General features: G+C 34.8%; 1 protein-coding gene across 6 annotated transcripts in view; it reads right to left on the reverse strand.

Annotated features, from left to right (window-relative positions):
* Positions 1–661: 661 nt before the first annotated feature.
* The window catches only part of LOC131168518 (ATP-dependent DNA helicase At3g02060, chloroplastic), a 43,280-nt gene continuing 31,750 nt past the window's right edge, over positions 662–12,191 (reverse strand). For 4 of the 6 annotated variants that reach the window (XM_058128011.1, XM_058128008.1, XM_058128012.1 and 1 more), the window contains 5 exons: positions 6,017–6,103; positions 5,654–5,827; positions 5,391–5,435; positions 1,896–2,252; positions 662–1,298 (listed from right to left, as the gene is read on the reverse strand). In XM_058128011.1, the coding sequence (XP_057983994.1) occupies positions 1,197–1,298; positions 1,896–2,252; positions 5,391–5,435; positions 5,654–5,827; positions 6,017–6,103 (765 nt within the window). In that variant the 3' untranslated portion in view covers positions 662–1,196. Of the gene's footprint in view, positions 1,299–1,895; positions 2,253–5,390; positions 5,436–5,653; positions 5,828–6,016; positions 6,104–12,191 lie in introns of those variants that run through there. The other 2 variants (XM_058128009.1, XM_058128013.1) reach the window with 2 other exon arrangements.

The following is a 12,191-nucleotide window of genomic DNA, read 5'->3' on the forward strand; positions in this document are numbered from 1 at the left end:
AATTAACAAAAAAATGATTCATGTAAAGCACCTAACTTAACAGGACTTGAGGCTTAATTTGTTGTTATTATTTATTAACTATTTTATTATTATTATTATTATTATTTCTTTTGCTAGGCAAGTGGGTGGTGTTGTCGTAGCCTCCAAACGAACCAAGCCGCCAAGAGCTAAAATTGGTAAGGGCTCATTCAGGCCTGTTTATTATCTAAATGAGTCCTAAACCAAAATTTAAGGCTCATTTATAAACAAGCCGAGTATGAGCATAGCCGGGCTTGATAACTGGCTCAAATGGGTTCATTTATTAAACTCGCTAAGGAGTTCATTAATGAGTTGACCAAACCCCAAGAATCCAATCGGACCCAAACAAAATAAATCTATTATAATTAGGTCATTTATAAAATTTCAGCACGAGTCCATGCCTGAACTGCAAATGGATTGAGCCCCAACTTGAGCCCAACTTTTTGAGCTTGAACCGAGCTGAGCTCAAGCTGACTCTACGAAGCCAAGTCTGCACATGCTGAAGCTCGACCTGGCTCGGTTTGTTTGCAACCCTAGTCCCCAATCTATCATCCCTATACATACTTGTAAGTAAAATACTTTGAAAATAGTTTTAATTTTACCCCACCGTTGTTCTCCAAAAATTCCAAGTTGGCGAGCAGTGTATCCAAATAAATAGCATTCATAATCCCGAATTATTGATTAAATTATATACAATACCAAAATGGGAAATAGTCATGAAAGTCAATAGATTGGAGTAGTGTCTAAAACTGCCGATTGAGCCTGACTGACTGACACTGAGTTGAGGAGGGCAGTCCGTCTCAACTGCACCTGGCACGCTGCATCCTCACGCATGTGCCTCATGGCCTCATGCCCCTACCCTGCAAAATGCAAAGGGGGATAGGATATATCCCCCACCTCAATCAGACGAGCTCACAACAAGTTTCAAATTGCGAAATGATAAGACATATCTTTTGAATTTTGAAGGAATACGTTTCCAAATATCCATTGTATTTTTTTGGTCGAATGTGATTTTTGAACATCTTTTGCCACCGTCTACCATCTGTGCAGCAAGGAGACTTCACTCAGGGACACAAATTCTCATGGAATTCCTTTCCATGGTCACAAATTTTATGTGCAACTCATCCAATCCAATCCAACATCATGGCAGTCAGCTGGAGCTTTTCTACGCCTAGGAATTAGTATTTTATGAGCGCTGGTAGGGAGGCATGAAGTTCAACTAAGCACTGGAAGACCCAGTTTATGAGTTGTTCTCTTGGTAGCTCCAGAAGAAGTTCTCCCTGCAGAAAACATAGAAGAAAGAAAAGAAGATTAACCAACCAAGCCAAACCAATAAAAAATAAAAAACCACCTCTAACTTCCAAATACAGCACTCACAACTGTACTAAGGGCATAAATACATGTATCTTAGGTGTCAACATCATACACATTGAAGGCCCCCTGTCACTGGCCACACATTGCAGGCACATTCACAGGTTGTAAAGCAAGACCTGGTGATGGATTCCGCTTCATTCCAGCAAGGCAGAATCTCGGCTGAATGAACACCAGTCCATTTGTCACGGTTTATTTTTATTTTTATTTTATTTTTTATTTTTATTATTATTTTTTCTAGCTGATCACCTAAAACATGATCATCTAGAATGCTTACTCATCACACCACAAATTTCTAGTCATCACCAAATGAATGAGGGTGGACTGATTGCTGTAAAATCAGTAGAAAGTAAACTTTTGGCATAGGATAGCTGGAAGTTTCTTCCGTGAACACTTTGCATGCCAGGTATGCCTGTGCTTGGTTGCAGTGCGTGAGAGAGGGAGGACTAATTAAGATTAAAATCAAGTATCATTACACAGAAAACAAATAAACATGTAATTAATACCTTAATCTGGCCATCCTCAAACACCAGAGAATTTCGGTGAACGTCAGAGACTATTGAATCCATTATGAGTTTGAAAACCTCTTTACTCATGTTCGTTTTCAGACCAACCATCTTCCCTAAAGCATAAATTCTGGAAATCCCAAGATCAGCCGCCATTCTCCTCACATAAAGCTTCTTCAATAGAATTTCCATGGAGGATGGCTCTTTTCCATATTGGCGACGTAGATTCTCTGTGAATTGCATTAAACTCCAAATGTCCTTCTCAGCAGCTTTCTCTGCTTCGCTTAATATTTTCATTGGGTTTTCCAGATAAGTTATATACTCGGAAGGGAGGTGAGGATTAATATTTATGTCAAGCTGACACAAGAAATAAAATGCTAAAAAAGTAAGAACTAAATTTACTTTATCTCTCCCTAAATTAATAAAAATAGGAATTTACACAGGCACCCAAGAATAAAATTAAAATAGTCAGAGAAGCATTATACATCCATAAATGAAATAATTGTTTTCATGTTGAACTGAATAGTAAGGGCCAGACAAATAACCATATACTTTTTATTGTTGAGAAAGTTGACCATAATGACAAAATGTATCAGACAGTAGCACGATATAAGATGCTAATTTCTGGCCAAAAATTTTTCAAGGATCTCCATCTTTGAAACCATAGGTGCATCAGGCGCTGGCCATTTGACCAGATTCTGAAAAACTTTGACAACTAAATGTAATTGTTTGGCCACAATGATAACCCAAATCATAATTGACAAAAACACAATATAAAATTGAAAAGATAAATTAAATTACAACACAGAGCTTTACAAGGTTGGCAGCAGACCTACATCCACGGGTAATCAAACATGAGTTTACTTACTATCAAGGTGTAGAGAAATACAGGAAACCTACAAGCCCTTTTTCTAGCCCAAGAAAATAAATGTGCAGGAGGAAGAATCCTAGATGAACCCCTTATAAACTCTCTCTTTGGCTTTAACTTACTCTCCACAACTCTTCTTCTTCTTACATTGTTATGAGACACCACTCTCCATGTAGACTCAACATGCTTATATAATGATTATTAATGACCAACCAACCATTGAACAATCAAACCAAATATCTATGTATTTGTTACAAAAGCCGACATGGCTTCGAAATATGCTTTTGCATGCTTGGAGAGCAGCCACGCACATGCTTATGTAAGGAGTCTTCGAAGAAAAAACAACCATGCTACAAAAGGTCAATCATGCATGCCTTGGACAGGAGCCTTCACTAATACAGCATCAACAAGCCTTAAGTTTCACTAGGTAGGGTTGGCTACATGAATTATTTTTCTCCAATTCACCTAACGAGAGCATTTAGGGCTATTAAATCATTCCTCACTACTTCATTCCAAGTTATTTTAGGTCTACTCCTACCGCTTTTCATGCTAGAAACAATAAATAACTCACTATTTCTTACATGTGCTCTATGAGGCCAGCATTTCAAATGCCCAAAATCATCTAAGTTGCCCCTCCCTCATCTTATCTTGATTAGTGTTATGCCTAAATTATTGTGTATATGCTCGTTCTTTAGTTTATCTTTTAATGTAATACCACTCATCCACCTTAACATTCTTATTTCGACAACTTTTACTTTTTGTACATGTAGTTTCTTAGTTACCCAACGTTCTGAACCATAAAATATAGCTAGCCTTATAGCCATCTTTATAAAATTTTTCTTTTTAATTTTAAGGGTATTCTACAATCACACGATATGCCCCATGCACTCCTCCATTTTACCCAAGTTGCTTTAATTTTATGTATTACATCTTCTTCAATTTCCCCTTCGCATAATAGATCCAAGACAACTTGGTCTCATAAACAAGCTTTGCACAGCAAACTGTGATTCCCATATAGCAAGCTACCTGCCTGTGATGCACTCTGTCGATTATTTCCACTTTGCGCTGGTATCAAGACCAGCTAAAGGAGAAGGGTTGTGTTAGGTTGACAGCCAATGTAGAACTTGTCAGATCACTTCTTGCTGTTTTGTTTGAATTATTTGCGTATTGTCAATTGGATGGGAACAATCCAACACCTATGAGATTTTAGAAGTCAAGTTTTCTCCAAAAGCACTAATATTTCAATAAAATCCTAACTTAAAATTTTCCTGTCTATTATTTTTTAGTTCAACCAGAATTGTAATATAGACCAAACTGAAATTCGTGGTTTTAAAATCCAGACTGGTAACCAACCCAGTGAAGCTACTGGGTAGGTCAAAACAGGTGGAACAATGGGTCAACTCAGTGATCGAATCAGTTATGTCAATATAAAATAATAATAATAATAATAACAATTATTATTATTACTATAAATATAATACTACAAATATGTGATCAAACTCATAATCATGTATTAGCTAATTATAATCCAACAATAACTGTTAGAAATAATTTATATAAAATTTATAATTATTTATTTAACAAAATGTTCTTCAAATTTATTACATAGTAAAAAATTTCTTATATTAACAGCAACAACAAAACCAAGCCTTAGTCCCACTAAGTGGGGTCGGTTATATAAATCATTTTCTGCTAATTTATGCGATCATGGACCATTTCTTTTGATAGATTCAAGGATATTAAATACTTACTCATTATCTCCTCCCAAGTTATTTTAGGTCTACCCCTACCCCTTCTACTGCCCCCCATAGTAACTAAGTCACTCTTCCTTACAGGTGCACTATAAGGCCTACGTTCAAAGTGTCCATACCATCTGAGTCGTCCCTCCCTTATCTTATCTTCTATAAGAGTTACACCTAATTTACCACGAATATATTCATTCCTTAATTTATCTTTAAATGTTCTTCAAATTTATTAAATAGTAAAAAATTTCTTATATTAAGAAAAAAAAATATTCAAAGGCCAAAAAGGAGTTTAATATTTTAAAAAATTCTATGTTATGCCTGGGGCTGGTTAGTAGTTACATACAAGAGCATGGGTATCTAGATAGAGGTGGAAAAAATTGATTTTATATATATATAATATTTCTTCTAAAACGTATCACAGATTGTTATCCGGCTCACTGGTCATACACTCCTACAGCCCTACTCTCCCTATCTCCCTAGTGTGAGGTCTTGGTTTCAACATCTGCCTCATAAAATTGTGCATCCATTTTTCTTTTTATTGAAGAGAACTAGGGTCTGGGTTAACCTGTCCGGTTCAACGGTTCTGTCTGGTTCAGGCCGAGTTGCCCCAGTCTACCCAGGTTGATTTTGGTTCATCCCATATTTGGTTTATTGACATGAACCAGACCAACAAAGTGACCAGTTCCGGTCCAACCAGATCAGACCGGCTGATCTGGTCTGGGTTTTAAAACCATGCTGAAATTTATAGCTTCAGTTTGTAGCTTCAAAACCTGGTATCTATATTCGACTAGAAATATATAAGCATGAAAAGTCACTCTGATATTTTATTTTTCTTCTTCTTTCATAGTATGTTTCTTCTGAGATTGAAAAATAAATAAATACCTGTACTGATTGGTAAGGAATTGAAAACAGCCGATGTTCTTCAACCTGGAAATTGATAAATGAGAATCATACAACACAAACATCAATATTTAGATCAGAAGACCAAGTCAGAGTGTATGCTGGTTAAAAATATAAAAAATGAGACTACTCCAGCAGTGTAAATAATAAATTGGCTGGCCTGTTTAGGCTTGAACTCCTATGCTTTATTCCATGGAACCTAATAGTTAAGTTAACCGACAAGCTAGTCATGATCCAGAAAATACCTTGGACAAGCTCTCAAAAAGCATTTCAAAGAAGAGATCAATGCCTACATTTCCAATATCCCCCGTCTGTTGCTCACCAAAGATATTACCAAAGCCTCTTATACCCATGTCTCTCTCTGAAAGTTGGAAGCCTTGGCCAAGATCGCGGCATTCTTCAAGAGCTGCGAGCCTCTCCTGAAGTAAAACATGAGAAAAAAATTGAGTGTGACAATAAAACAGGTGCAAATAATATAGTACATAAGCGTAAAAATTGGTGATCCACAAGGACAAGAAAACAGGTACAAATCATACATAGTATGTCTAATGATCCATTAGGTATAATAAGTTGAGAATTGATCAAAAAGAAGAAGAAAAAGAACATACCAGCGCTTGATCAGATAGCAGTGACTTATCAGGGTAAAATAAATGCGCATAAGCTTCCTTGTCTGCACGCCCCACCCTTCCACGCAGCTACATGAATTTAAATGAAGAGGAAAACACAGAAAATAAAGAAATGGAAGTTTAGATTCTTCAATTAGAATGTGGACGTATATTAGTGTTACCATAAAAAAGCTACAAAATTGGATTTTGATATGGAATCTGAAAAGGAAAGAAAAGGAAAGAAAGATACATTTTGATAGAGATAAATGAGAAATTAATTCAATAAGAGTTCTTTTTTGGGCCCAATTATCAACTAGAAGATTTAGCTTGTATGAATCGCTATTGGTTTGATACCAATAATGACAGTTAACATACATCCCTAAACCCCACACACATAAGTACTTATATCTGCATATATGCAATGATACAAGTCAATTAGAGTGAAAGATCTTCAAAAGATTAGGGCATTATGCTTGCCTGTGACTGCATGTCTCGTGTGCATAGAATGGGTTACTATCATGTATATTAGTGATTTGAAAGGCGTAATTGAGGCCGCCTTGAGGCGATTTTGGCCTAAAACGCACCAAGGCATAAGTGAAAAAGCGTGAGTCCACGAAGGCGAACACATTAGGCAAAAAAACTTGCCTTTTTGGGCCTCCGATGCAAGGCGTACGCCTTTTGGGATTCTTGGTTTAAATCATATATTTAAAAAGCCAAAAAACTAGAACACACTTGAAACCCTATCCTCCCTCTCTCCTGTGAAGCTTCTTCACCTCTGCTCTCTCTTTGAAGCCTCCAGTCTTCTCCTCTCTCGATGATTCCTCTCAACGAAGCACTCTCTCAACGATTCCTCTCTCGGAGAAGCTTCTTCTCCCTCTTTGAAGACTCAATGATTACCTCCAAAGATTCGTCCAAGCTTCGTCAAGAGAGCTTGGCTAGCTTCGTGACTGCACTTTTACTATTTCACTTTTTATCTGTCCAACATATATAAAGCAAATTTAAAAGAAAATATCTTTTAAATGTATAAATAGATATAAGAAATTGAAGAGGATGTGATATTTTGTATTAAAAATTGGAATCAAAATATAAATTATTTTTTTTACAACTAAAAATCTTGAGACATGTTGTAGAAAATAATTCTTATTTTAATTTTTAATTTTGTAAAATTATAATATAATAATTGAATTTACAATTTTTTCAACATTTATATAAGAAACATAGCAAATATATTTTTTAAAGGATTTTTTAGATAAATATTTAAAAATTAAAAGAAAATTTTATGTTATGAATAATTTTTTTATTTATTAAATATTTTAAAAAATACAATCCCAAAATGCTTACGCATTAATGCCTTGAGGCTTATGCCTCGCCTCCCAAAGGGTAAAACGTCTTGCCTTTTAAAACACTAATGTATATACCAGTGTAAGGTTAATCTTCGAACAAGTTGACGTTTCCCAGTGCCAGAGCTAGAATTGCGTATAAAGCTCTTTAGGGGAGGGTGGGTGTTCATCATTCTATAAAACTCACTAGTCATTGTAAACATGTTTAGCCTACTTGCCTCCCTCACTAAACATACACGGTTAACGGAGGTGTTGGTTTAATGAATTACATTGCTTCGATGTTTACCACTTGCTTGCCATTGCTTTCATGAACTGCTTATTTTTTTCAATAGCAATGAAAGTGTTTTGTTGGTAAGCCATGGTAAACTTTCAGCCGACTAGTTAAGCAAGAGTGCTTTAACTAGTGCCACATGACCCTTCACAAAAGTGGGAAATATTCAGCCCATGACACCTAGTATCAGAGCTTGGTTAATTTCTGCGTGAATTCAGTTGCCTTTGTTGTGGGATTAGGAAAACTTTGGTAAGATATGATATCAATCAATGTTGAGAAAATTGGACTACTAGAAGCACAGGTTGAGACAACAACCAACAATGTGGCCATGGAGATGGCCTGACTTACTAAACATCTTGATGAATTGGAGAGATCACAAAAGCATCAACAAAGTTCCATGGGGGAATTGTCAAAGGGCCTTCACCACACTGTAGAGACATTGCAAGCTAAGATAGTTAATCTCATTGCCATAGTAGTCAAAAGTAGGCACGAGGCACAGTGGGGTGACAAGGTGCCCTCATTATTATTGAGGTGAGGCGACCTTTAAGAGGCACAGGCAAGCGCACTGAAGCACTAGGCACAGTAAGTTGCACCTTGAAATTTTTGAAGCTATTAATAAAGAAAATGTTGCCAGAACAAGCCCTAGCCCTCTTACAACATTCCAAGTTTTGACTCAAACCAGCCCTACTGCCCTAGCCCTTCGTCTTTGAGCCTTTGACTGGAACCAGTAGGATTCATCTTCAACCCTTCGAACCAACACGAAACCAGTTGGAACCCTTCTTCTTCAACCCTTCGAAGCAGCACGACACCAGCAGGAGCCTTTCGTGAGTTCGTCTTTGAGCCTTCGTGAGTCGTCAATTCATCTACTTTGTGAGCCTTCGTGAGTCTTCTTCTTCTTCTTTTTTAGTTCTTCAGTTCTTCTTCTACCTGCTGCTTCTTCTTATAATATTATATGTAATTAATTAAGTAGTTCAATGCAAGTTCATAAATAATATATAACATTTTTTTTTATTGAATTTAGCTGCTGTTTTGTAATTTGTTTGAAAATACAGTATGCCAGTGTACAAACTATAAATTTTTCTGAAATATATTATACATTGCTTTTGCATTTAGGATAATAGGTCATAAATCTTAAATGGATTCAAAAAGTGAAAACTTTGCCTTTGCAAAGAAAGATCCTACATGGAAGTATGCACATTTGGATGATAAAAAAAAAAGAAATAATTTGACTTGCAATTTTTGTGACAAAGTCACAAAGGGAGGAATATTTCGGCAAAACAACATATTGTGGAGGATTTTGAAATGTAAAAGACTACTCATGTATGTGAAGAGATTAGGGAGTATATGTTGAAGAAAGATATAGAGGAGGAAGAAAATGAGTTATTGCTGACTTTGATGACATAGATCATTATGACAAAGATGAAGAGGATGAAGTTTAGGAAATTGACTCTCGTGGCAAAAGAGTGCTTAGTAGTGGAAGTCCAAGTAGAAGTTCATACCAACCCACCTTGAAGAAACCAAAACAGAAGGGGCCTATAGACTTGTTTTTTACTCCTGATCCAAAGAAAGAGTTCAAGCTAGGAAAGAAGGGATGATGAAGCAAACATCAATAAATAAGGCGTGCAAGAAATAATTAAGAAAAAAGGCAATGGCAATTTTTTCTAGGAGGATGTATGATGCTGGAATACCATTTAATGTTGTATGTTTGGACAGCTTTGTAGTAGCACTTGAATCGATTGGGCAATATGGTCCTGGAATAAAGCCGCTTAGCTATCATGAAGTGAGAGTTCCTTTCCTAAAGCAAGAAGTTAGTCAAATGAAAGAGTTGATGAAGGTCCATAAGAAGGAATGGACAAAATATGGATGCTCGATTATGTCTAATGGTTGGAGAGATTTGGTTGCTAATAAGGACATAATAAACTTCTTTAGCGAACTCTCCAAGGGGATCAGTGTTCATCAAGTCTATTGATGGTTCTAATATTATCAAGAATGTAGATAGAATGTACAAACTACTTGATGAGATGTTGGAGAAAATTGGAGAATTAAATGTGATTCAAGTAGTAACTGATAATGTTTCAAACTATGTTGCAGCAGGTAAGAACTTATTTCTAGAACTACATTTTATAAGTGTATATATTGTTTATTTTAATATTTTAATGGTTTCACTCCTTGATTTTTGAATAGGAAGATTGTCGGAAGCAAAGAGGCCACATTTATATTAGACAATTTGTGCTGCCCATTGCCACGATTTAATATTGGAGGATATTGGTAATATTTTTGAATGGTTATATTTATAACCGTGTTGGTGTGGTGAACTTGATGAGATAGTTCATTAAAGGAAAGGAGTTACTAAGGCTTGCAGTTACAAGATTTGCAACTGCTTTCATCACTCTTTGTTTGATCCACCTTCAAAAGAACAACTTGAGGAAGATGTTTACTTTTGAAGATTAGAATACTACTAAAGGGACAAAGGAGGCAGCTAGCAAAACAGCAGCTAGTATTGTTTTGATGCCTAACTTTTGGAGTACCATTGTCTATGCTCTTAAATTGGCAAACCCACTTGTCCATGTACTCTGTTTGGTTGATGGGGAAAAGAAACCTACAATAAGATACATTTATGAAGCAATGTGTGACAATTCAAAATAAATAAATAAATAAATAACACACACACACACACACACACACATATATATATATATATATAATAATGGATGATAAGGATGGATGCATCCTTATCATCTAATCAAATTGAATTCAGATTCAAACTTTGAATCTGACAAAGAAGACACCCCCCCAACGTGCATCTCTCTCTCTCTCTCTCTCTTAACCCTGAAGAAATCCCCTGCAAAAATTACAATTTCACCCTCCCCGATTCCCTATAAATAGGATCATTTCCTAATTCATTTTCATAAGAAATTTTCAAAGAAGAAGTAATGTAAAAAATTGAGGAAAAAGATTTAGTAGTGGACGAAGAATTTTTATACACTTAAAATTCTCACTCTTCCACTCTTTCCAATCTCATTTTAGGAATTCATCTTTAACAACGTTAGAGGAATAGATCAATGGAAGTAGATTGGATTATGTCAATCTTTTATTTAAATATACCTGATTTAATTTAAAGTACGGGGATTGGATTATATCCATTTTTATTTAAATATACTTGATTTAATTTAAAGTACGGGGATTGGATTACATCCGTTTTTATTTAAATATACCTGATTTAATTTAAAGTATGAGGATTGGATTATATCCGTTTTTATTTAAATATACCTGATTTAAATTAAAGTACAAGGATTGGATTATATCCATTTTTATTTAAATATACCTGATTTAAATTAAAATACGGGGATTAGATTATATCTGTTTGTATTTAAATATACCTGATTTAAATTAAAGTACAGGGATTGAATTATATCCATTTTTATTTAAATATACCTGAGTTTATTGCTTTAAAGGAAGTATTTTAATCCACTCGGGTAAATTACAACGTTATAATATTCTATTAACAATAAATAATTATTAACACGCAAATCGTGTGACATCAGCTTAGTACATATTAATTAAATGAATAAGGATGAGATTTTTTTTTTTTATGTTATATTTATTACTTGTTTTATAATGAATAATGATGGAATTTTATTACATGTTTTATATTGAGAAATGATAGAATTTTTATGATACAATTTTATTGCATAAATTATAATGGTATGTTTCAAGAACCCTGATGGCTTGGCGATTACGATGCTTGGTACCATAGCTTATGATTACAGATGATCATAAGTGCACTCACACTATTTACAGAGTGATTTTACATGGAAGTGAATTTCTCCTGAGTGCAGAACTGGGTCGGATCAGGACTTAATAGGGGAAATCACACTTAATGATGATGTTGATTTAGTTTGGTTGGCCAACCGGCTAAGTCCAATCTTTGGACCACACAACTCAGTCATGGGGGTAAACATGACTTACAGTTAATAGGCCAAAAGAAGTTTTTTTTATACGTATTTATATATTTATGTGAACATGACCATTTAATAGGCCTAAATGATAATTTGAAGGAAAAATATGCATTATATATATATATATATATATATATATATATATATATATACAGGGCCACATTAAAAGGGTTTATACGATGATTTACAATATATACATATTTATATATGTGAACAGGACCCCGTTTAATAGGGCTAAATGATGATTTACAGGAAAAGTATAAAGGGAAGTATATATAAATATATGCATACGACTATTTGGATGAAAATAATTAATAAATGATTTATAGTTGTGCAAATGTGGTTTTTAACAGTTACAATATTAAATATTAATTATTGAATGAATTTTGATACTATAAAGCTCACATTAACTACACACTGATAATAATCTTTTCCACTTACTGAGCTTCGTCTCACCATAATTATTATTCCACATTACAGATAACTATGCAGGACGTACTGGGAATCAAACATAACAAGCATCTGGGCGGGATTAAAGAATGCAGTTTAGAATAAATATTTGTATAGTACTAGTTAAAGATGTTTAATATTTCACAGAATGTCAATAT

This window comes from Malania oleifera, chromosome 11, assembly GCF_029873635.1.
Source record: "Malania oleifera isolate guangnan ecotype guangnan chromosome 11, ASM2987363v1, whole genome shotgun sequence".
Taxonomy (NCBI): domain Eukaryota; kingdom Viridiplantae; phylum Streptophyta; class Magnoliopsida; order Santalales; family Ximeniaceae; genus Malania; species Malania oleifera.